The 27,502-nt window shown below is 33.0% G+C and overlaps 1 protein-coding gene across 4 annotated transcripts in view; it reads right to left on the minus strand.

Moving 5' to 3' along the window:
* Positions 1-27,502, minus strand: part of LOC114335736 (unconventional myosin-IXa) — a 209,504-nt gene that overhangs the window by 51,784 nt on the left and 130,218 nt on the right. For 2 of the 4 annotated variants that reach the window (XM_050644658.1, XM_028286023.2), the window contains exons 7-13: positions 23,776-24,021; positions 17,766-17,998; positions 14,200-14,441; positions 10,710-10,870; positions 5,547-5,751; positions 899-1,029; positions 252-392 (exon numbers count right to left, since the gene is read on the minus strand). In XM_050644658.1, coding sequence (XP_050500615.1) covers positions 252-392; positions 899-1,029; positions 5,547-5,751; positions 10,710-10,870; positions 14,200-14,441; positions 17,766-17,998; positions 23,776-24,021 — 1,359 coding nt within the window. The remainder of the gene's footprint in view (positions 1-251; positions 393-898; positions 1,030-5,546; positions 5,752-10,709; positions 10,871-14,199; positions 14,442-17,765; positions 17,999-23,775; positions 24,022-27,502) is intronic. The other 2 variants (XM_050644659.1, XM_050644660.1) reach the window with 2 other exon arrangements.

Genomic DNA, 27,502 nt, shown 5'->3' on the forward strand with positions numbered 1-27,502 from the left:
TAAAACAAATAGTCTACCGCAAAAATGTTGATTAGTCACAGAATCACTTATTGTGTCATTATCTATATGAATGATTACCTATTTTTGTAATTAAGAAAATATTTTATTGGTCAAATGATCAATTATACTCGAAATTAACCATTTTCAGTAATTTATCAAAATTTACCAAAATACGAATAAAAAAATTCTCGTAAGTAATAACAAGCTTCGTTCGTTTATAAAATGACACTTATAATAAAATAGGTCTTTACCTGTAATTTCCCGAGTTATTGAGATAATGATGATAATAAGCAGGTTGTTGAGTTGACACGCTCGGTAGTGAAACGGTCGACCTTAAACTTATTTTTCCGTGCGAAGTAGTATCAATGTCGTCCTCAGGTATACCACTGCTCCTACAAATAAAAAAATGTATTTGACAAGCAATAATAAATGTGTATATTAAAAAAATGTATATATGTAATAAGTAAGAAAATCATCTATATGATATGGTTTGAAAACTTAGAAATTTCGTTATTTTGACTTCTGAGTGATATCAAAAACTCAAAAATTTTTAAAACTAAAAAACTCCACAAGGTTATCTCGAGAAACTCATAAGCTAATAAAACCTTTTTGAATTTTTTGTTTCACATAATCTATTGACGAGTTCTGAACCGCATAATCCATTTTTTTGAGGTGTCTGTAAAAATTTGCCACCGTTGGCTTATTTTTCAATATTTTGCTTTGAAAATTTTTTTGAGTATTCTTTGAATTATACTGAATACGATTATTTAATTTAAAAATAAAATCATTCTAACATAGATTCAAAAAAATTCACAAAAATGTGCTTGAATGTTAATTTCAAACCATACCTCCCTCCACCCTTAAATATGGCTAATATAAAAATATAAAAGATACTTACTCATCAGAATCCAACAGTTTTCTATCGATTTGATCTGTACGTACTTCTTCAAGACTAGAATCTTTACTAATGAATGCCTCATCTGAGCTTCCATGTTTTATTTGGAGGTGAGCAGGAAGTGCACTAACAATCTAGAAAATAAATCGACAAATATAGATAATAAGTTAACATAAAGGCACTCTATAAAGGTGGGCAAAAATAAAGTCTAAAGTAGAAGCCACAGTTTAGAATGCAGTGTTGGTCTTAGGACGCGCATCGATGCCGCTCATGTCGGCACAGTGGTAGTTTGGCCATATACTGAGAAATCACCGGTCCTGATGCGCCGCTCGGGGCAAACCGGCAACGTGGTCGGCCGTTCTCCCGTAAGAAATACATTGCTCTATGCTATTTACACTGCATTCTAACTGTGGCTTTTAGTATAATATCTTAGCCTCAACCAAGGAAGTTAGCATCACTATTATTCACCACAAAGCAAATATTACTGAGAAATCACTAGAGTATAATAGACCAGCATTTCTGTGTCTGACTGACTTGAAGAAACCATTTGACAGGGTAAGGCTCAAAGATTTAATCCATTTTTTGTTAATAGAGACTATGTATACAGGGTGTAACAAAAATACAGGTCATAAATTAAATCACCTATTCTGGGACCAAAAATAGTTCGAATGAACCTAACTTACCTTAGTACAAATATACAGATAAACAGCCCTTTGAAGTTACAAAATGAAAATCGATGTTTTCGAATATATCGAAAACTATTAGACATTTTTTACTGAAAATGAAACTGTGGCATTTTTATGGCAGGAATATCTTAAAGAAAAATTATAGTGACATTTGTGCACCCCATAAAAATTTTATGGGGGTTTTGTTCCCTTAAACCCCTCCAAACTTTTGTATACGTTCCAATTAAATTATTATTGTGACACCATTAGTTAAATTCAATATTTTTAAAACTTTTTTGGCTGTTAGTATTTTTTCGACAAGGCAGTTTTCTAATATGTTTACATAAAGATTTTATGGGGGTTTTGTTCCTTTAGACCCCCTAAATGGTTGTGAACGTTCCAATTAAACTATTACTGCGATACCATTAGTTAAACACAGTGTTTTTAAAACTTTTTTGGTTCTTTGTATTTTTTCGATAAGGCATATTTTATCAAGATGTGGCTTCTTTTTTAATATGGTTCAAAATATACCTAAAAATGTAAATCATAAATAAATTTTCCTATTATTATCAAGTCTCCATAATCGTAATTAGCCATATACAAATATGTGGTGGATTTGACAAATATGCAAAATATCTCTATAAAAACTGACGTTTCGAAAAAGTACTAAGAGGCAAAAAAATGTTTAAAACATTGTGTTTAACTAATGGTACTACAATAATAATTAAATTGGAACGTACACAAAAGTTTGGGGAGGTTTAAAGGAACAAAACCCCCATAAAATTTTGATGGGGTGTCTAAATTTCACTATAATTTTTTCTTAAGATACTACTACCATAAGAATGCTACTTCAAAGGGCTGTAACTTTTTTATGTGCACATTTGTACTAAGGTAAGTTGGGTTCAATCGAACTATTTTTGGTCCCAGAATATGTGATTAAATTTATGACCTGTATTTTTGTTACACCCTGTATAAAAAATTATTGAAAACGTCTACCAAAACAACAAAATAGAGGTTACAATAGATAGGCAACTTATAGAACCTATAGAAATAGACAGTACAATAAGACAGAGGTACTCATTGAGCCCTATGCTCTTCAATTTAATCATGGATCAAATTATCAAAAGTATCAAGAAAATGATTAATTATTTATATGGGAAATAAGCCACAATTAAAATGAAAAAAATAATAAAAAAATAAATATTTTGTATTTTGACAACGGCACCCGATTTGGGCGTCGAAACGTTAATAATAGTAGATTATACCACGAGTCAATAATGATGGCTATTATTCCCGAGGAATATTTACGAACCGAGCCGCGTTAGCGGCGAGGGAGTAACATTCCGAGGGAATGAGAGCCATTATTGCGAGTAATATACTCTACTTTATCTACGACAAATTAATTAATTTAAGATTTTTAATGAACAACTTTATTTGTTAAAAACATTAAAATTGGTAATAGTACAATTAATAGTACAACATAGATTTAATCATTGAATAGAATGACCATAATGAAGACGGTTTATATTTTGCACTTAATTCAGCGAAATAGGCCAGCAGAACATTTTCGGAAAATGATTTCGCGTTGTTTCGAACACGCCATTCGCTGAAGGTTGCGTACGTTTTATTATAAATGGATTTCGATGTTTCAGGTATTAAGGTAGATGCTGTTGCTGTAGCTAGTTCTCCAATTTCTGGTGGTGTACAATTAAAAGATTCTTCATTTTCGTCCATCTCAACACAAACTGTCAAATATACTATTCGTTTGACAGTGACACTTTTTGAGGTTAATAATTTTGTTTCCGTGGTGAATTTTGTGATTGTTGTGCCAGAGGGATTAATAGCTATTAATCCCGCATTATTAATCCCTAAGGGATTATTATATGGCATTATATTGCAAACACCACAAGTATAATACATATATTATGTATCAGTCGTAGATAAAATTATTTTTTCATTTTAATTGTGGCTTATTTCCCATATAAATAATTAATCATAAAAATGCCACAAGGAAATAGCTTCAGAACAATATCAAAAAAATAGGATGGGAAACAAAGAAGTAAAAATACTCTGTTACGCAAATGAAGGTAGTCTACAAATTCTAGTCCACAGATTTAACATAAAACCAAAAGAATTTAATATAGAAATCTCAACTCAAAAGACTAAAACAATAGTAATCAGCAAACAACTAACCAGATGTAAAATAGAAATTAATGTCATCATGATTAAATAAGTAATGAAAAAAAAAAAAAACCGTAGAATTACACTGTCCAGTACACTGAGACGTGGACAAATAAGTGAGAGATCAAGTACAAAAAGCAAATAGACTGGCAGGATACCTTAATACCGCTATATGGCCAAACAAACATAATTATTAACACTGAGATGAAGTCAAGAATTTATAAAGTCAGTGTAAGACCAATAACGACATATGCATCAGAAATAAGATTCGGCATAGCCACAACACAAAGACTACTGGAAACGGCAGAGATGAGTGTACTGAGAAGAATTACTGGAAATACGCTGAGAGATCGAAAGAGGAGTGAAGACATTAGAAGAAAATGTAACGTACAGTGTATAAACGAATGAGCACTAAATAGAAAAAAGAATAGAATAACCACATAAGCAGAATAGGGGAGACCCGTGTGGTCAAAATAGCAAGAGATAAGTCACCAATCGGTAGAAGAAGTATCGGTCTACCGCGCAAAAGATGGAGTGGCAAGCTTCCATAATGGTATTAATAATAGAAAACATACGAGAAGGATGACTTTTATGAAGATAACTCTCAGAACGTTTATATAATATTCCTTGGAAATAAGAATTAATTTATGTATAAATAAATATCAAAGAAAATTGTTTACCTCAAACTCTTCTATAAACAGAAACTTAATGACACAAAGTGACATGGGTTTTTACACTAATATCAAACCGACACCCGAACGTTAGGTCTTCACTGCAATTGTCCAAAGTTTAATGTCAATGAAATGCAACCTCTAAACAGCATACAATCTTATGAATGCAAGATCGTCGTACCTGAACCCAGTTAATTATAATTGTGGGAATGTACCTCATACAAAACAATTAGTACCACTATTTGGTGTTCAAGTACAAAGATTCGATGACGTGGGAATGTAAACAGAAAGAAATATGCAATTGTGACATAATTGTTTTCATTTTAACGATGCCATAATATGATAATTACAATTAAATTAGGATTATTATAGTAGCCCATAAAAATATTATAAACAGATAAAAACAAACGAAAAGATCCTAAAATGGGCCAAATACTAGGCTGTTTAATAAGTTTTGAGACTCGATAAGAAAAACACAATTTTATGGTTTGAAATACATACACTTTCTCCAACGACATTCCAATTTACAACTTCCATCCTTCAACGGATAATCTGGAAGAGCTGCAAAATACGCTTCCACAGCTGTTATGACCTCATCATTCAATGAAAAACGATTTCCACGCATGCATTTTTTTAGGTATTAAAACAGACGAAAGTCGCTAGGTGCCAAATCTGATGAATAGGGGGAATGCTTTAACAATTCGAACATTACTTCACGGATTTTAGCCATTGTTAAAATGCTTGTTCCGATGGTAGGTTACGGAATCAATTAAAAATAAGTGTAAACAATGAACAATAATATATTTATTTGTGCCGATAAAAAGAAAGGCGTGTTTTGCTTATATCTCGAAAGGGTATGCTGGGTTGTGTCTCTCGACGGGAGACTGTGAATCGACCCGTAGTTATCTATCGACTGACTGTGGCTGAAAAAAAAAACCACAAACGCTAATATGTTTGTGTTTCTACAATATGGCTAGAAAAGGCAATAAATTACTACATCTGGCGTTTTAAAAGTTGAGAACCTTTCTGTATTTTAAGAAGTTGATATAAAGTCATAAAGGAGTGATTACACCATGATGATGATGATGATTATTTAAAAGGATAATCGAATAAAACATGATTAATTGTACTTACCTGAGTTCTCCTTGGCGGTATGCCCCCTTTTATCTTCATTTCACATATCATTTTCCGAACTTTACAACCTCTACAATGAGCTTGGAATATAACTAGTGTTGTCTTTAACTTTTGTAACCAACTTCTAGATTTGTAACCTCTCCAATGTTTTTGTATCTTCAGTGTTGCTTGAAGTCTTCTAATATATTTTTGAACCAAGAACATCCTAAAAATAATGTACATACTTAAATACGTTTGAAACAATTGCATTAAAATGAACAAAATAAATATTACCATCATGGGGGTGAGTGAAACAAGATGACCAAATACTTATAGCAATTACATAGCAAACGGATACGTCGTTTATTTTTCTGGAAACTAAGACCATATGCATCGAAACAGAGTATGAATAATTATGAATCAGCATATTAGTAAGCATGTCACTAACTTCATCTCAATGTCAGACAAAGTAATTTCAATACAGCTGAATGCCAAACCTGTAAATATAAATATAATCGAAGTTTATGCTCCCACTGCTGGTGTAGATCAGCAGAAGATTGAAGAATTTTATGATCAAACAGAAGAAGTGCTAAAAATAAAAATAAACACGAAACAATAATAATTATGGAAGACTTCAATGCTAAAGTTGGACAGAAGATAACGCAAAACACACTGGAAAGTGTAGCTTGGAAGAGAGAAATCAAAGAGGTGAGCGACTAATCGCATTCTGCCAAGAAAATGACTTAGGTTATTACACATACCTGGTTTCAACTTCTAGGAAGGCGTCTGAACATATGAAAATCCTTTCAAGATGGACAACAAGGTAAAATAGTACGGAATCAAATATATTACATCTTAATAAACCACCGATTTTGAAATAATATTAATGTAAAAACTTAATACATACAAAAATAATGTACTGCAAAATACGAAATAAATTAAAGACATTCACAAAGCCAACTAAGCCTAGTAAGATATATCTCGACCCCCTTAAAAAACTCCCAAACGCTCGAACACATAATATCACAGCAGATAAATAGAAAAATACACAGAATAGCAAGTGTGCCAAACGAAAACAGAACCATCAACGAATGTTGGTACGACATACAAAACTCGATTTTAGGAAAAGTAAAAGGTCTAAAACCACCTAAAATATTGGTAAAAAATGAGTGGATGGCACAGGAAATCCTAGACTTGATAATTCAGTCAATTTGTACTCTCCGAGCTCCCTAATGGGAAAGTTTTGGGGTAGTTCTGATCTCTTTCATTATGTATGTATTTTGGGCTGCTTAATTCGAATATGAGGTTTGCGGACAAAATTTCTTGACGGAACATTGGAAAAAGCGAAAAATTTCTCCTTTTTTTGGCTTTTTGCTCAAATCTCGAAAACTATTATCTTTTAGTAAATAGTCTGTTAACAGAAATTAAAGTACTTAAAATTCTCTACAAACATCACTATTTACTTTTTTGAAGTTATACTTCTTAAGGCGCGATTGAGAGTAAAATTTCATAATACTGTGCGCATGCGCACACAGACAGTATGGCGTTTAGTTGCTAAATATTTCTAGTTATGTATAAATATATGAGTGCAAGAAAAGGTGTGAAAAGAATAGATTAGTGTTTTTAGTAAATATATTTATTATAATTTTTGTGTCTTTGGATTTGTCTTCCTCAGGAGTAAAATGAGTATTATTAAAACATTTTATTGTAGTATATTTATTATACATCACCTTGTCTGTTTGTTACCGTGAATTGTCATTAGATACGTTCGAACCGATACAGACACAGTCTTCGTAGCGTATTTGGTATAGCATTCGACCAGAGATCGAAAGATCTTGAATTCGAATCCAGTGCAATCCTATACTTTTTTTATATTTTTTTGAAAGCGGTAGGCACAAAATTAGTTTGGTGTTTAAAAAAAATTAAAACAAAATGTTTAAAGTATATTTATTTTTAAGAAATCATATAATAGAAGTATAACTTCTTACGTGCGTACAAAGTACACACACATTCTTTTTTTTTTCAGACGAACCGTTCGGTCTAAAGTGCAAGTTGAAAATTGCCAGTTTTTAACGGTCTCGGCAAAACCCACTTTTTACATTCCAAAACCTTATTTTTTATTAGAATGCTGTCATTTGATAAATTTCTTTTAGTTTTCTGTACAAATATACATGTAAGTTCATAATATGAATATGGTATGTCTCTTGTCACAGCTTCCATGAATCCGTTCCATCCTAAAATACCGAGAATGTCTCTGCTTCTACCTTAGAGCCACAGAAGATCAGGCACAGAAGGAGTCACAGTTTCAGTTGGTGTGAACATTCCCTTCGGATCTGTTATCTTGATTTCTGATAAACCTTGGAAGTTTTGTCCTTTCAAAATGTATTAGTTGAACAGCTCCCTGACTTCCATAAACCTCAGGCGCGGGTTTAGTTTTTAACCGAGGAATGGATTTGTTAGGAGCTACTGCATGTTTTGGTGCAATACAAGAAATGCCACCCATGACGTGAAACGTGTGGTATCCGTCGATAAATATATTAAAATCAGTGTTATCGTACACTTCTTCTTCATGTGCCTTGTCCGTTGCCGACGTTGGCTATCATCATAGTAATTTTAATTTTGTTTGCGGAGTTTCTGAATAACTCGATAGATGTTAGTCCAAACCATTGGCGTAAGTTTTGAAGCCATGAGTGTCTTCTTCTTCCAGGTCCGCGTTTGCTGTCTATTTTACCCTGTATTATCAGTTGGAGTATATAATATTTATCATGTCTCATAATATGACCGAGGTATTCAAGTTTCCGTTTCTTAATAATTAAGAATTATTAATAATTCTGAATAATTAAGAATTTCTTAATAATTAAGAATTTCTCTTTCACAATTATTGTGAAAGAGATTTCTTTTTGTTTTCCCATTCGGCGCAGTACCTCTACATTGGTGGTGTGAGTCGTCCAGGATATTTTGAGGATACCACACTTTTCACGTCATAGGTGGAATTTCTTGTATTGCACCAAAACATGCAGTAGCTCCTAACCAATCCATTGCTCGGTTAAAAACGAAACCCGCGCCTGGGATTTATGGAAGCCAGGGAGGTGTTTAACTAATTCATTTTAAAAGGATAAAACCTCAAGGTTTATCAGAAATCAAGTTTAACAGATCCGAAGGAAATGTTCACACCAACTGAAACTGTGACTCCATCTGTGAAAAGCAGAGACATTTCCGGCCTCTTAGGATGGAATGGATTCATGAAAGCTGTCACAAGAGACATACCATATTATGAAATAACATTTATTATTTGTGCAGAAAACTAGGTGAAATTTACCAAATGACAGCATTCTAATAAAAAATAAAGTTTTGGAATGTAAAAAGTGGGTTTTGCCGAGACCGTTAAAAATTGGCAATTTTCAATTTGCATTTTAGACCAAACGGTTCGTCTGAAAAAAAAGTAAGTAGTGATATTTGTAGAGAATTGTAAGTACTTTAATTTCTGTTAACAGACCATTTACTGAAAGTTAATAGTTTTCGAGATTTAAGCAAACAAGCGAGAAAAAGCAGAAATTTTACGATTTTTTTCGCGATTTTTTCATCAATGTTCCGTCACGAAGTTTTGTCCGCAAACCTCGTATTCGGATTCAGCAGCCCAAAATACATATATAATGGAAAAAATCAGAACTACCCCAAAACTTTCCTAGTCAAAACACAATTTTATTGAATTATGATGGAAATCCGTGAAATCAACTAACTCCAAAAATGAAAAATTAAATAAGTCAAATAATCTTCGCTCAAGAACTCATGTAAAGAAATAAAAGACCTCCAAAAAAACACGACAGTTTCAACCTCTACAAGAAACTTAAATACCTCCGGAATTACAAAACTGAATAATGCTCATGTACTTAAAAACGCAGACGGAATAATTTCGTATCACGAACAGCAATGCAAAGAACGGGAGAGATACATCAGTGACCTTATTGACGATGTTTCTCGAGAAAACACATACTATTTGTGGCAACCAGTTAGACAAAGGTCCCAGTATACTGAAATCAGAAAAGCAATACAGCAAGCCAAAAATAATAAAGTACCTGGACCAGATCAAATCCCTGCTAAGCTACTTTAACCACTAACCTTTGGACGAGGAAAACATTATCTACTTACGACATTCTTCAACAAAATTTACAACGAAAAATACCGGCTAAACAAGTTTTAGTTATAATAACGCTTTATTATTTTTAAAAATAATTTTTTTTTCACATCAAACAACAAATTATAAAATGTAGGTAATTCAATTTTTTTAAGAAAAAACAGAAAACTTAAAACATAAACTAAAGAACAGAAAATAACCCAATAAAAACAAGAGTTTTCAATCAATGTATACTTCGGGTCCTCAAATTGGCTCTCGACCTGGACGTTTACAATGGCAAGTAAGGGAAAAAATAGCAAAGGGAAAGATCCATGGCTGAAAGACAAATGCTGAAAATTAAACTAACAGACAGGAAAAGAAACGAATGCATCCATTACAATATAATATTGAGAGATGTCTCAACCCAAACAGCAAACCTTAAATGGAAGTTCGCCGGACGTACCCTAAGGCAGGATGAAAGATGAACTAACTAAGATGATGATACATTGGAGACAGTGGAACTACAAACGAAAAAGAGGAAGGCCATAAATGCGATGATTGAATGACCTGAACAAACTCACCGCGCCGGCGCTTGGTCAAAATGGATGCAAAATGCCCAAGATAGAGAGGCATGGAAGAAGGAAAAGGAAGCCTATGTCCAAGAAAGGATGTTTAGGGTGATTAGAAAGATAAATAAAATGTTCATTACAATGAATTATGTAATCCCATATAAGTAATATTTAAAAAATGTAAAATATTTCATTTGCTGAAATTTTAATACGTAAAGAACTGGTCTGGAGCTAAGTCCTAAATATAATTTATAAAGTGAAAATGATAAAAAAACCATTGCAAGCAAACGTAAAATATTCTTTGTTGAAGAAATATTTTTAAAGTCATGTCACTTTATCACAAATGTAAATATTAAATAATCAATAAAATAAAAGTAGGCGGTGTGACAAGTATACAAACCTTACGAATACAACAAATCACTAAAATATGGAACTACTACTGTCGATATTCAAAGCGAACCCAACTTGAAAAAACAAACAGTTAACAACTTGGTTACTAACCTGCAGTACGACTGAAGAGTTATCACAGCAGTCTTAATCCTCAAAAACCGTCTTCTCTCCAAACGTGCTCTAAACCATCGTTGTAACGTCACTATACTAGCCATAATTTGTTGATGTAGTTTGCAATCCAGTTTATACTTCTCACTCTCTCTCATAAAAACCTAAACAAATAATAGAAAGTCATTAATATTAAAGGCATAGTAAACAAATTTTTGGTAAAAAGTAACAACAAATAAACAAAAAGATTAGGTAAATTGAACAAAAGACACTAAATATCCGTGTCATCAAAATAAGTTTAGGGAATTTTTAATATAATAATTGACTTGTTTTTCATGTAACTGAAATCTAGTAGGCAAAATGTTAGTAAACAATGTATTTATTCGTTATCTCTTTCTAAAGTTGTATGTGTGGAAAGGAGTTCAGGACTTCAGATTTAGTCCATTAGCTATAGATCGTTTTTTATTTATCATGCAGAATGGGAATGTTGATGAGAGCATTTCTACGAAGACATAACCCAAAAAAGAAAACATGGCATAAATAATCCACACATAAAAATGGTTGTGGCGTTAAATGATATTTTATATTTTGTTCTTTAAAGTGACATTCTTTGTCTATTGCTTTTCTAAAATCTGTTATTTTACTAAATCAATGATGTTCACATAGTGTTTTATCAAATAAGTTTGATGAGCGAGGCTTTATTTCCTTCTATTATCAGTTTTAAGAATTCTTACTAAACACCTGTAAAGATTTGTGAACTCCATATTTATGTTAAATGCTTTAAATTTTTTTGAATTTCTTAGACTTGGCATCAAGAGTTCACGTTTCCATTGAGCACTCCAGGCCAGAACAGAACATTTCGAATATTACTGCACAGTTATTGGATCATATCAAGATGTGGTTGAGAATACCACGTCTGGCCCATTACCAAATCGTTGAAATTTGTGATGCACTTGCCATTCTGGCCAAATATTGAGTCATATTATTCTTTTATTTGTCACCCATGTCTCCTAGATATAAAGTGAGCAGCTTTCCACTAGTATTTTAAAGGTGTGGTGTTTAGTTTTACTTAAAATATCGTCGCTCGATGTAATATTATTGTAATTGTCGTATTATTGCATTTCCTTTTATTATTATATCCATTTCATCTAATCATGTATTTGTTAAAGTTGCTCCTAAGTATTTATATTCATTTGTTTATTTTATTAAGTTGTGATTCACCCCCAGATCTTCTGCAGTGTTTCAAATGACCATGTATTGCGTTATATCATAATTGATTTCCAAAACCCATCTTTCAAATTCCTCTTTTGTATCATGCTGACAATGTCGTCTTTGTCTTCTGCTAAAATTATTTCGCTCATCCTTAAGAAAAGTGTCCCAACTCAAAAAACAACTTTTTCCGTCGACCGTCCATTTATGATCCATTTTAACACCCTCAAAATCATTGATTAATCGCCCCTATTAATGAATGATTTTCTATTAATGAACGATTTCATTATAGGCAACACAGAATACATTGCTTGCACAGTGACCTGTGGTGTAGGCAACCAAACATATACCTATTTATATTCCCACTAAAAAATTTAAAATCAAGTAGCCGCTGTTAGTACTATCTGTCATTGTATGTCATTATTTACTTTATTGTTTAAACTTCTGTGTATTTAAAAAAATCAAAAGATGGATATATCTTTATATCTGAAAAGTACGGTCGACGGAAAAGTTTTGTAACGAACTCGTGAATTAAAATGGCGATTAACAATCTCGAACATTAATGCGCTCGCCCCGCTCACGCGTTAAAATATCTCAATTGTTAATCGCCCTTATTAATACACTTGTTGGTTAAATAACTATTTTCAGGGGAGACAAAAATAGATATTTTAGATTTTAATTTAACTGTAAGTTTTAAACGGTAACTGCTAAAATTTATAAATTAAAAACGAATAATATGGAGAAGTGAATGTTTCCAATAATTGTGCAAGAGACAAAACCAAAAAAACTATGATATCTGATTTAACAAAGAAAAAAAAGATCAAAATTTTGAGTTATGTCACTTTTCTTTTAAAATATTGGCCACTTTTTTTTAAATTAACGAAAAATACTTAGGACACTTTTCTAAATACAACGGTTTTTGTGATAAATAACGATAAGTTCACGTCGAATATCAGAGCATAACTGAAAAGTGTCAGTCATTGTTCCGGAATAAAAGTACCTATTTAATTTTTATTTTTCAAGGAATAATTACACTACCGCCATCTTTCGAAGGTGGAAGTAAACATCTATGGGACATTTTTCCTGATAAAAGTGTAGGATATTTTGGAGTGGATTTCACAAGATAACTCGATTTATGCATTTTTTGAGTTGTGTCACTTTTCGTTCCGGATGAGCGATTTGATTATCGGCAAACAGAAGGCTATGGATATGGTTGTCGTCAATTTGTACTCTTATCTGTACACATTTCTTGTTACAGCTTTTTAGCGTTTCATCTAGATAAAAGTTTCAATAAGATTGGTGACAGACATTATCCTTGTCTGAATCCATTATCAACTTTGATAAACGGTTCCGAGTAGTTGTGTCAAGAGTTTTATTCTACATTTATTGCCTTGGTAAAGTTATTTTACGGCATTTATGTAGGTGTTATCTACTCCGTGATTTTCCATTGCTTTCCAGAGGTTGTTGACAGGGACACTATCACAGGACTTTCGAATGTCCACAAATACAATGTACAATTCAGAGTAGCCATCGTCTCCCATGTCGCATGATTCTGTTTGTACGAAACAGAATCTTTTGCTTTTCCCCCTCTAAATAATTTTTGGTTCTCTCACGTTTTTTGTTCATTTTTAGCAATCAAACAAAGATTAACAAATAACAAAATTTATAGGTTATGGATCTGATTACAGTGGTGAGTACATGCACAGCGCTTACGCCAACGAGTACAGTCGGTGGAAAAATCATTACGCTAGAACGTATTCGACAAATATGTGGCGGACAAGTAGATATTGAAACGCTAATTAATTTTATTCGACCAATAACTATGTTCCGTTGGTGGTTTACGGAAACAATTAAATGAAATTAAAATAAGTGTAAGCACAACAAACTGTCAATAATATATTTATTTGTGTCGGTAAAATAGCGTGAATATTTCTCGAAAGAGGGTTTGTTATTCTTTGTGAGTGTGGTGGTGTGACTGCACAGGGTGCCCGCTGTGACTATACTAAACTACAAACGGTAGTTTTACATGTCTGTGGTTTTTAAAGAAGTGGAAGACTGATTTATTGACATGTGGAATTTTGTTTCCCATAAACTGAACAGACCATTAACATCTGGATAGGGATATATAACAGGCCCTTCTATGCATATGGTTTGTATATTAAATGTGAATTCATTTTATTCGACCAATAACTATTCACCGATTTATTAATTTGTTATTGGTGAAACCGACCCTAACTTACTCAACACAGTTTAGTTATTATTGTATTCTGTAATCTGTACATACCTTCGTGCTTCCCAACTGATAATTATCCCTATCGAGGTTAAGAGTAGCCAGGAAGTCCCGTACGTCGTGTTGAGAGCTCAAAAGACCTTTGGGAAGGAGAATCCTATAGAGCTGGATGAATTCATCGTAGGTCAAACGAACATTAAAGCCGGCTTGTCGGATACGAACGGTTTCGAGCATACCGGTGTAGCGTAGTTGTCTTTGTACTGTTTGTTCGTCGAATGTGTTAGGAATTTTATTGCCTGAAAGAAGAATAAGTTAATTTCAAATATATTACGCAAAAAATATTTAGTAAACATTATAAATCTAAAATTTGACAAGGCTCTGTTCAACTGCTATCGACTGCGTGATGAAAAGTACTCTAAAATATGGTGCCACCCTTGGAGCTAAGGGCGGTAGTAACACAGGTTCTTTTCAATGTTAAGCAGCTAAGGGAGAAACAAACATCTTGACTCGAAGAACACCAAGTTTATACTCCCTTAGCTGCTTAACATTGAAAACAACCTGTAGTACTACCGCCCTTAGCTCCCAGGGTGGCGAAATATATTATATGGCGATCCTGGCAGGAACGCCATATAAAGATGTTGGTTAGCCATCTGGTGGTTGCTAGGGTTGATTAGCAGGAATGCATTTAAATAGTCATAACTCATTTATTCGGTGAACTAATACCATATAAATGTATTCAGTTGATAGGTGATTACATTGTTCTGCTCTTACGGTAGCAAACCCCCAAACCTAACTAACTCGTCTAACTCACTCAAATGACCAATTGATCTCGAATCTAATCGTGTTCCCTTATTTATCAATACTTCGTTAGGTAAATATGTTTGTATATATTTTTCATTACTGTGTACAAAGTTTAATAAACAACTTTGCTGATGTTAGCAAAACTACATTGCGTGCACTTATCAAAGGTGTTCTACTTATGCAATTAAACGTATGCCTGGTGTTTATTGTTTTATAAATAAATATCTAATGATTAATTTAGTTAATTTAAGGAATTTTAAAAGATCTTAATAATCAGATAAATCCTATAACAGAACAGTGGACAACAGGTTTGCGATATCGACAACATCAAACATCGAGTGGAGTCAAAAACCAACACTGAGTTATCTCCAAGCTGGTTTATCTTCAGTTGAATCTAAGTTAATGTCCTAATGAAGGTTTTGTCAGGAAGTTGAAAAATCACAAAAATCAGCTGTTCACTTCAAAAAAACTTCTGCCAGAGTGGAACCTTCCACAATGATACGATTAACCTAACTTCGTCCTCTACTATTAGTGCGATAACTATGAGGTACCCGAAAAAAATCTACTAACTACAACAGAAAAAGACAAGTAGCACTGGTATCAAGAAACGATGTGGCTGGACTATTCTGTAAAGAATTTATAAAGTCAGTGTAAGACCAACAAAGACTTGTATCAGAAACAAGACCCGATACAGCCACACCACAAAGACTATTGGAAAGGGCAGAGATCAGAGTACTGAGAAGAATAGGGATGTTCACTAATTTTTAAATAAAGTTAAATTCAATAGATATTAAGGCATATAAAAACGTAGTAATCATAAAACTCTTTAAAAATGTATATTTTTTAAGATAAATGAGTTCATAATGTTGATATTCTTGGAGGCTAGAAAAACGGTACCCTGCAGCGAGGCTACGGTCTGTGACGTCAGCAGTCGTATCGTCTTTGATCGACGACTAGTTTTGTATACTTATTTACGAAGTTGAATCTGTGCAGTTCTTTACGTATTTAATTAGTAAAAATGAAACCAAATAAGTGGCGATTTATTCCTTGTTGTGTAAATACCTCTAAAAACAATTCTGACAAGAGTTTTATTACAGTTCCAGCTAATTTAAATCGTAAACAGAAATATAAAAAGAAGTATGTATGTAGATACCTATCAATAAAAACCAAGCTTTTCTCTTGCGAAGATCACTTCTTTATTGTAAGTTATGGATATTTTCCTAAATATATGAGTTTTTAAATAAGTACATACTCATTTTTACCCAATTCTATGATATGCTTTAGATTTAAGTTAGCTTGGTTATAAAAAATAAGTTATAAAAATTCTTAATACCTCCAGCCGAAAACTTCATATTTTGGACTTCTAAATATCTGTTTCTAAATATCCAGGCAACGAAATGGGTTAGCAAGAAAAAAGTTTAGAAAAATAAGAAGTACCTAGTTTATGATCTTTCAATTTGTCTGCAGGTTTAAAAGACTTGGTGTCCATAACGTAGTAATAAAGTACATATTTATTACCGACAGCCTCTATAAACTAGACATCATTTAAAGTAGTAGGGCAAAATCTGGGGCAAATGCTATTTAAATGCATTAATTTTTTCGAATCCTGAGAAAACTAATAAATATTTTTGAACAATTTGAACGCAGAATTAAATATTACATTATTACTCAGGGCCGAAAGTCCGTTAGAATAAACAAAAAGTTTCCTTTGAATGAAATATTTGAAATTAAAAATCACACTAAATTTTCTCTTTTTCTTTTCACCCCTGTACCTTATTAAAATAAACATTCCACTACGCTGTGGTTGATTTATTTCTTTACAAGATGACAAGAAATCAGACACCATTCACCATTGTTACATGTACAGTAGGTAGGTTAAGCGAATCAGCTATTTTAAAACCTTTCATTTTATTTATTTATTTGTACTACCCAAAATATGTCCTTAGAAACAGTCTATCCATTTTAAACTAAACAAATTCACCATAAAGCTCCACGTTAGCCCTGATAAAACAATAAAAGAACAAAACACCCCACCCTCTTATCTATGGAACAAAATACAAAATAAAGTGACCTGAACTAACGTCAAACAGGTACCTAAAGAGAAAGAATACTGTGGACATGACACGCGTTGGGGTATACGACTAGTGACGTCAGAAGCGTTTTCTTGAAATTTAAAATAATGCTAGATTTCTAATGAAGTTTTTTCATATACAGGCTTTTTTAATTTTCTTAATATTTTAAACAAATATTCCTAGGGTGTTTCTTAATCGTTTTACATGTTTAAAATGACTATTAAATTTTTTGTGAACATCCCTATTACAGGAAATAAGCGGAGAGATCGAAAGAGCAGTGAATACATTAGAAGGCAATATAAGTAGTGTTGGTTAACGTACAGTGTATAAACGAATGGACACCAAATAGAGAAACGAAGGAATGGAATAACCACATAAGCAGAATGGAGGAGACACGTTTGGTCAAAATAACAAGAGATAAATCACCAATCGGTAGAAGAAGTATCAGCCGATCGCGCAAAAGATGGAGTGACAACCTGCCATAGAGGTATCAATCCGCCAATTAACAAGCAGAATTGCTTATAAAGAGGAAGAAGAAAAAGATAATTTTGTCTCTTTACAAGACTCTCTCTTCATGTTATTCTAAATGATTCTTCTCAATTCTATCAATTGTAGAAAATGGAGCGACAACTCTTAACCAAAGGTCTATATCAACACTTACCATATTCAGCCATACTATTAACTGTATTTTAAATGATCAAAAGTATCATAATATAAAATGTTCTCATATGTTAAAATGTTCCTTACCATTTGATTTGATACACCTAATAAAAAAGGGATTCGCTTGATTGAGCGTATCCATGAGCGAATGGAGGCTTTGTTGAAATTGAGCTGTAACCGTCATCGGTTGTTTCCTCGCCTTCCCTAACTGGCCTTGAGGTTGAGCAGTGATGCCGGTTCTACCCACCAACGTTTTGACCGTTTGGAGGTTCTTCAGTCCCTTCTTGCTGCGTTCGCGCGGCCGGAATGATTTGTTCTTCCTGTGAGAAAAGAATGTTACTAGAAGGAAATGGATAGATGCGAATAATATAAAATGTACATTGAGTATACATATATTCTAGAAAAGCTTGAAAAAATCGTGCTTAGATTTTTATTTCTGTTTCAGTAATTTAACAAATATTTTCTTATAATTATTGGATTTTGAGTTTTTATTGGTATTCATTTTATGCTTTCATTGCATATTCTATCGTTGAACATTGAATGAAGATGAATATTTTTTGAATATCCTGAGTACAAAGTTTGAAAAATATTTTTAAAACGGCTCATCAAGCTGATGATTCGGTAGTCACTACATATTTTCGCATTTGGTTTGTTGGGCAGCGTCACAAAAGTTGACAGCACATAATCTGTTGGTATATAGCCAGCCTAATATTTTTTTAAAGATAATATTTTTGAAGAGAGATCTTTTACCTGAACTTAAAGAATTTCTTTATTTCAATCAGTATTTCATCCGTTACGGTCACTTTTCTGGTCTTTGCAAATCTTATTGCTCGTTCTATTTAGTCCATGGTATTTCACAGGTTAGTGTATTTATCAATTGGTAAACCATGGAGTAAGAATTTGTGCAGTACAGACATTGGTGATCAACTGTACCACAGATAAATGGAGATGTACTCCCATATAACCAGGGCCACAAAAAGACGGTTTTTTGAAATGTTTTTTGCGCGGTCTTTGGCCAACTGTGGTTTTTCCTTGTTTAACAAATGTGAAACTTACTCAGGAACAATACGTAACATTCAATATTAAAATGAAATAAAATCTAAACAACTTGCAATCATAGCACTTTTCTAAAATAATTTTAGGCTTGAATCGTTAAGCAACATGCAAATTTTGATAAATTTATTATTTAACTTTCAGTGTTTTAGATAATGATGAAAACTAACTACATATTATAATTTGATACATATTTAATTACTGATTACTGATCGAACTGATAGGGCTTTTCATTGATTGTCATTTGTTTCGAGCTTCTGTCATGTGTCGTCTAATATTAATATATCTACGTCATACGTTATTGGTATATACCAATGATACAAACCAAAGACGTATGACGTGGATATCTTAATATTATACGACACATGACAGAAGCTCGAAACAAATCACTGTTGATGAAAAGCCCTATTGGTGACTCATTACTGACATCATTAACCTCTGTATGATACACATTTTTTGGTGTTTTTGGTTCCATTATGTACGTCTATTTCCCTTCCACATCGATGAGATTCGAACCAGCATTATTATGAAATGACAAGTAAATAGTAAATGAATGCAAATGAATGAATGTTTTGGCCATACTGATCAAAAGGTCTCATTGCCCCAAGACCCAAAAAAAATCAATTGTTTCTGAGTCAAACGGTTAAAAGTGTCGGTATTTAGTCCATTTGAGTAATACATTTGTATAATACACAGGGTATTAGTAAATAAGGGCAACAAACTGTTATTCTGTATGAAAAATAATGACAGTTTGCTTACTCGTAGAAACAGATGGTGAATATAAGTTTTAGACATTCTTTGCTGAAGGAAGAAAAAAAGTGTCTACCCCCAAAGTTAACTGGCTAAATTTTTATAGTCATACCGCATACCCCAAAAAATGCAGAAGATAGCATATATAAAAATATTATGTCAGCTTATGCTTCATTTTCTGAGATAAGGGGTGTTAAAACTTTTCTTACAAAGTGACGATTTATTTATTGTTCTGAGACTGGTTGATATATTATGCAAATGAAATTTGGTTGGTTTTAAGAGGTCGTTTTTGCGCATTTTTTGACATACTATTAAGAATTTATATTCACCATTATTCATTCACCAGACCACGAGAAAAATCCCAAATTCGATGGAACAAGTATTTTAAGATATTGCTGGACCAATGTGAAAACGAATTCTGTAAGATAGAGGCATTATATTTTTAATACTCTGTATCTTGTAACTAATATTTCCCAACTTTAGGAACACTTTCGGTTCTCTGTAAGATTAGCTAGAGTAGAATAGTTAATGATTTGAGCAAATATGTTTAAAACTCTTCATCTTCTTTTGATATTGGTATTTCCGCATGAAATAATATAGATGAAAATTAAAATGGGCAATGTTCACAGAACGTAAAAAATATCTACTATGAACGATCAATTCTTGTCTGTATCAATCAAACGTCAATAATTTCGATAAAATGTCAATAATTGTCCACACAAGTTAAAATTTAAAAAGTTACATGCAAGAAATACGTCATGCAGATTAAAAACTCTGAAACCTTAGAACCTTTTTATGCTGAACAATTGAATTAAAAATGGTAAATGAAAATTATGCTAAAAGCTTAATAATATGCAGTACGTAAATCTTTCAGCTGGACATAGGTAATATACATTGAGGTAAGCGTGGCAACTGCGCTATCGATCCTAAAAGTTAAAACGTCTGCGGCCTTGATGACAGCAGTCGAGCGGGCGCAGTTGCCACACTTACCTCAATGTACATTACCTATGTCTAGCTGAAATATTTACGTACTGTATATTTACACACTTATAGGCCATATACCAAGCCATCAAACCATCTATTTCAATCAAACCCAGTGTACGCAGTGGAAGGTATTTAAGATATATTAATTCAAAATCATACAGTTTGATGAATAAATAGATGGCTTAACTAACAAAGCGAACATAAAACGAAATTGACAATGTGAATAAAAGTATGAGATGTGTATTACAGTGAAAGTTTGCGACTCGTTCCACCTTTACGCCAGCCAATCACCACTTTGGATCCGTCACCAGCACTCAATCAAGACACTACTTCGTATGTTTAGCAATATCATAAAGACAACCATTTTTAATGTTTAAAGTACTGTCTTGTTCTTTGCAAGGGTAAAAAATAGGCAACAGTTTAATCCAAAAAATGTAATACATATATAAATTGAGGAGATATGTTTTAAACTCTATTAGGAGATAAGTATTGATAATAAAATAGTAAACTATACTAAAAACGGTTCTAAAACTACTTTCTTGTTGTATTTTTATATTAACTACTATATTTAAAGGAAATAAACCACCATATTATTTAAAAATACTGTGTATTTGACCTATCGATTTCCACCTCAGAAATATGAAATTCTCAAAAGAATTTTATTGACAAAATCCTTTATAAAATGTACATATTTATTAAAAAACCCTCAAAGGGCCACATATAAATCACAGAACGTTTTAGATCTACATACACCATCATCAGTGCTGATACACTGCTGATGATGATCTATGTAGATCGAAAACGTTCTGTCATTTAGATGTGACCCTTTGAGCGTTTTTTAATAAATATATACCTTTTATAAAGGACTATTTTAATAAAAAAAATTTGTGATTAATGGTATACAACCAGCTACAGGAATTTTTTTTCTGAGATGGAAATCGAAACAAATATTAAGTATTTCTAAATAATATGTTAGTTTATTACCATGAAATACTAGTCAACTAAAGAGGGTGACATGCTGCAGAGTCATCATTCAATCTTCGCTTGTCCATTGTTGGAAATATATCTCCCTCATAATTTTCCATCTGTTTCCATCTTTTCAAAGTTCTTGTGGTAGACTACTAGACAAACGTGGTAAATTATTAAACAAATAAAATAGCAAAATGTTCAGGAGGATACCGTTCTCAGCCAATTTGGCAGCTTTTTAGGATGGTTCCAAACCATGTAGTCGAAACCTCGATAAATTTGATCTCCATTTAACTTATTAAATTGTAAGTTCTTAATTGATATTCATTCATATTGATTGTTCCATTGTCCTTCTTTAATTTCTTCGGAGCTCACTGAAAATCTTACTCCTTTCATCCAAGTTTTTTTCGGTTTTCCTCTCTTCTGCCTTTCTGTAGGTGTCCATGTGAATATGTACTTGTTTCGGGAATTTATTGTTTTTCATTCGTTGTACGTGTGTGTACCATATAAGCTGCTTTCGTTGTATGTCATCCGTTATTGTACCTTCTATATATTACCAATACACTTTTTCTTCTTTCGTTATATTCTTGCTCCAAAGAATTCCGTTGAGGCATCCTATAACTTTTCCTTAGTCGTTTGGTTCTTCTCGATTGAATATTTTAACTATTACTTAAATCTCTTTACTACACTGCGGTGCAAAAAATCGATCCACTAAAAATTTGGTCATTTTTGATGTTTCGAATTTCCTAAACCTGTTGTCCGATTTAAGCGATTTTTTACCACGTTATAGCCTTATTCATTGACAATATCGCTGTAATAATATTGTTGCTAGACAGTCAAACTTTCATTGTATACCGGGTGTACGAATCAAACTGTGCTTTTTTCTTAAAGTTCGCACCACCCTGTGGATTATTCTACCATTTATAAAATACTGAAATTAAAACCCAACTATAGCCTCAGGTTTTCATAACATTTTATCTTTCGATTCATTCGCTTATGTTGGATAATAAAAAAGTTAGGTACTTTAACAACTGGCCATGTTCGTCATCAGTACAGGGTGTTTTCTAAATAAGTGCGACAAACTTTAAGGGGTAATTTTACATGAGAAAATAATGACAATTTGCTTTATAATCATATGTCCGCAAACGCTTCGAGATACGGGATGTTCAATTTTTTTTACAAAAGGACGATTTATTTATTACTTTAAAACCAGTTAAGATATGCAAATGAAATTTGGTGGGTTTTAAGACGTAGTTATTGCACACTTTTTAACATACAATTAAAAATTGTATACTCACCATTGGCATGCGTACGGGTAATATTATCGGTCATAATGCCCGTTTGCGCGCCAATGGTGAATATTAAATTCTTAATTGTATGTCAAAAAATGTGCAATAACTACGTCTTAAAACCCACCAAATTTGATTTGCATATTTGAACTGGTTTTAAAGCAATAAATAAATCGTCAGTTTGTAAAAAAATTGAACATCCCGTATCTTGGAAACGAAGCGTTTGCGGACATATGATTATAAAGCAAATTGTCATTATTTTCTCATGTAAAATTAATCCTTAAAGTTTGTCGCACTTATTTAGAAACATCCTGTACTGATGACGAACATGGCCAGTTGTTAAAGTACCTAACGTTTTTATTATCCAAAATAAGCGAATGAATCGAAAGACAAAATGTTAAGAAAGCCTGAGGCTATAGTTGGGTTTTAATTTCAGTATTTTATAAATGCTAGAATAATCAACAGGGTGATGCGAACTTTGAGAAAAAACACAGTTTGATTCGTACACCCGGTATACAATGACAGTTTGACAGTCTATCAACAATATTATTACAGCGGTATTGTTAATGAATAAGGCTATAACGTGGTAAAAAATCATTTAAATCATTACTATTCATATGACTTTTATGTGAGTTGACTAGTTCCAATACAAATTCTTGATAATCCTTATGTCTTTACCATTTTGTTTGAGCAGATTTATAAGTTTGTAATGCTTCATGTTATTCAATGCTTTCTCATAATCCATAAAGCATGACAAACAAGACATTACTCTGTTGAATCAAGACTTTTTTGGATCAACATTTGCGTTGAGAATAAAGCATGGTGCCCATACCATAAATTCTGAAACCAAAATGGGTTTCACTTGTATAAATTATACTTTTTAGTAAATGTGAAGTAAATAAAGTGTGAGTGTGAATTAAAATTAAAATAAATACTAATAAATTAAGCTACATTAAAAAAATTAATAATTTATATATTAAGAAAACCTAAACTGTTGCATATTCGTTTACCCCTTTATACCATTCACCCCCGTGTCATAGCAAAACGTCACATACATAACAATCTGATTCGCCCGCTGTATAGCTCTAGCGTCGTCGGGAGCCAACCTTTCTAGTCCCACAGAAGAGCTGGGACTCCCCGTCAACGAATCCTTTCTTCTTCTGTCGTCGTCATTGTTTTTGTTGCTGCTAGGGCTGTGTCTGTTTCGTTGGTACAACTGCGGCCAAGAGAGTCGGTTGTTCGATGATTCGTTGTCTAAGTTTCTACCCAGTCGATTAAATGAGATGGTGTTTCGTTGTTTACTGATGTATGAGAAAAATATGTAAGCAATATTTTTTAATTTTTAAACTATTACTTAAAAAATGTCCGACAATCGGAAGATGCTACTTAAAAATGCGAGGAATAAGAACCAAGAAATATGTTGTAACAAATTTATGTTTTTCCACCTATTTAGTATTATGTGAATATGGGATTGAGATACAATTGTTGGTGTATTGAAAATTACATTTATTAATTAACTAGTGTTTGAAGTTTCGATTTCTGTTTGATTACTAGCAGTTATTGAACGAAACAAGTAATAACATCAAAAAACAAGCAATAAACACTAATTACAACACCTGCTTATAAAGTTTATCCCTTCTGATAGCTAATATTTTGAGAGAAAGTGGAATTTCTCCATAAACGCAATACATACACAAATTTAAATTAATTGGTTGGTAAATATTTCAAACGTAAACAAAGGAGATATATAGGTAATAACAAATAAAAGGTAAAAACTTACAATCAAAGCACAACGACGAAGTCAACACTGTTTCGCGTGTGTACACATTCGAGTTCTGAAGGCATCTCCTTCCTTATGTCATAGGGGTAGAATCTTGCATTTCAAGTGTGGTACCCGCTCGACCGATCTCACATTCCTCAACTGCGATATCGATAAGAGGAACACATGTGTAGCAAGGAACACGGGCGTCGAGAAGGGTAAAAATGGGATATGCTTTGGAACTATTTACACAACCAAACCAATTTATCGGAATTCCAACAATTTCCATCCCGGAAATCGTTCTCAAAATGAAAAAGAAAATAAGTTTTAAAATTCTGGGAAAATTTCGGAACCTGATATTTTTAGATTATGTATGTGTGTAGTTTCTCCTGTTTTATAAAGCTGATGATGACAGAGATGTCGAAACGCGTCCTGGATTTTATTAAATATTGTTTTTACAATTTGTAAAGAATTCTTTTTAAAGAATTAAATTACGGAAACAAAACAGAAAATTTTTACTTGAATATTTCTTGTACACTGATATTTCAATAATACCAGAGCGGTTTTATTGAAACAATAAACTTTGAGAATTGACCAAGAAATACCAATCACACGAAAGTTTGCTGTATGGGCCATTCCACGAACATACGCCTGTTTTGGATTACTTAACAACGAATATTTTACTGTGCAACATAAGAAGTACGAAAGTAAATGGAGCTAATAATTATTCCAATAAACAACAATGTAATTTGCAATTTACTTTCCTTCTTCTTATTTTGCACAGTAAAATATTCGTTGTTGAAGTAATCCAAAACAGGCGTATGTTCGTGAAATAGGGTATAAAAGATAACCAGGGCAATAATCTGTGTAGTAATTATTTTGTATCCGTTCCAGGGATTGGTTGAAGGTTCCCTTGTTTTCCAAACAGACTTCGATACAGAGATCTGGTTTTAACAGATTCCACATTGAGGTAATACGAGAGCTCTTACCATGGATGAAATACTCGAGGCATTACATGAACTGAAGACGCGTAAGTACACCGGACTAGACCAGATACGAGAGGCTTTTGGAGCACATGAATGCACTGCTTGAAGCACAGACATTTCGGGAGCCTTGGGAGGGCATTAATGTTGATGCTGTTCCTCAAAACTGGGGAGAAGTATCGCCCCATATGCCTCCTCCTGTGCATCGATTATTGGGCTACAATGGGATCCTGGACAACGAAATGGTGGTCAATAAAAACACGGAAGACTAAGGAGAAATCTTCAGACAGCTTAGAAAGAGTATCATCAGATTAAATACCGTACCCTAACTGCCTGGAAAAACAGGAATCTTATTTTCATTTCCTTGGGGAATGCAAAGTTTTTGGAATAAATATGAAACGATTAACATCTCTTCTTGTTCCCCAGATTTTCCCTTTTCAGGGGCACTGTTCCTTACTCTTTTCCGCCAGTCATTTCTGTCTATCGTGGCGAGTGTAAATACCTTTTAAAGATAAAAATTCTGTGGTCTCATGACCAGATATTCTGACCTTCGTAAAACTAAGCCCACTAAGCTACTGTACACGTGATGTACAGTGGTTTAGTGGCAACCTTGCTTCTATGATTTGGGACTTTTTCCATTATAAATAGCTTTATTATAAAAATATTGTGACGAATTACCGACAGCAAATAACAGGTTCCATCTCGACAGCTCGGCATGGAGACATCTGGAAGGATGACTCATCAGACGAGCGAGGAAAAATTTCTCCAGAAAGATCGCCTACGCATTACTAAAGTTGGGCGGTTCCGTTTTTCTGGAACGTTCAAGAACATGGCTTGTATTTTTGTATTCAATATAAATAAGGATGGAATTTTTAGGAGGAGTTAGTCTGTAAAATAGATTCGTCTGTAACTTGTATAAATAAATTCGTATAAACGAACCGAGAGTATTATTTTAACCGTAACCACGCTACAATATCATCTAGGTTAACAGACATCTACATTTTTTATTCATCGAAAAAAAAAAGAGCTAAATAAATTATGTAGTTTTGGTTTTCTAGCGTTTTTACACCTTCCGGTAGCTTGAATGACTGAGCTTCACAGAGCTGAAGCTGCAACTAACCCATGTGCTTCCCCCATGCAATTTTATACCCATGTACTTAAAAATGTATCTGGCTAGTACTGAGTATGTCACTGTCGCTTAGATGCGGAATTAATAAGCAAAACAACTCTAGAAAATGGCATAAACATATACAATTCTCATTTGGCCACGGAGAAATGGAATTTAATATACCTATAACGGTTTCATTCTTACATGTTTCTGTTACAAATATTTTTTGGTCCAATTCATGAGTAGCTACAAAATTCGGTATGACAAAAAATATGTATGTAAATGATCAAGACGCACATTATGTAAATGCTCAGTAAATTATACGTTAACATAAAACATGCATCACTGCAAAATCCGCATCATCATACATAATTGAATTTATTTAATGAGGAATTAACAACATCGAACAAGTAAAACTATTATATGCATGCGAAAAGTATTCAGAAAATAAGACAGGACTGTAATTATTCATAAGAGCAATCCTTTAAACTATTTCAAAGTCAATATATCACTTTTAGTCAATTATAGTGATGTTATATAACAGTATTATTACTCAATGAGCATATAATTACTTCACTAATGCTTTTATAATTCATTGGTTGGTGGTGTGGAGTATAAGGAATATTGTTTAATTTTATTTGTACAAAACGTTTTCGGACTGACAATTCCATCGTCAGTGCTGTTTACAAGGTATAAATGGTTGAGCCATTAAAAATATCTGGGCAAAAACCCTTTAGTTATTATGAAGTTACATTGCTGTGAAGTTTATTCACATTATGTGCCATTGGTTGGTCTGTGAGCACAGACTAGCCCAGTATAGCTTGCAGTTGTTGTTTTCAAGCATTCTGTCAGGGATGTTTTGATAATAAGGGAGATGGTTGGTTTGGAGAAGTCCCAGTTTGTTGGCTAATTCCTGGTCAATGATCTTTCAC

Source organism: Diabrotica virgifera, chromosome 2 (assembly GCF_917563875.1).
Source record: "Diabrotica virgifera virgifera chromosome 2, PGI_DIABVI_V3a".
NCBI classification, from domain to species: domain Eukaryota; kingdom Metazoa; phylum Arthropoda; class Insecta; order Coleoptera; family Chrysomelidae; genus Diabrotica; species Diabrotica virgifera.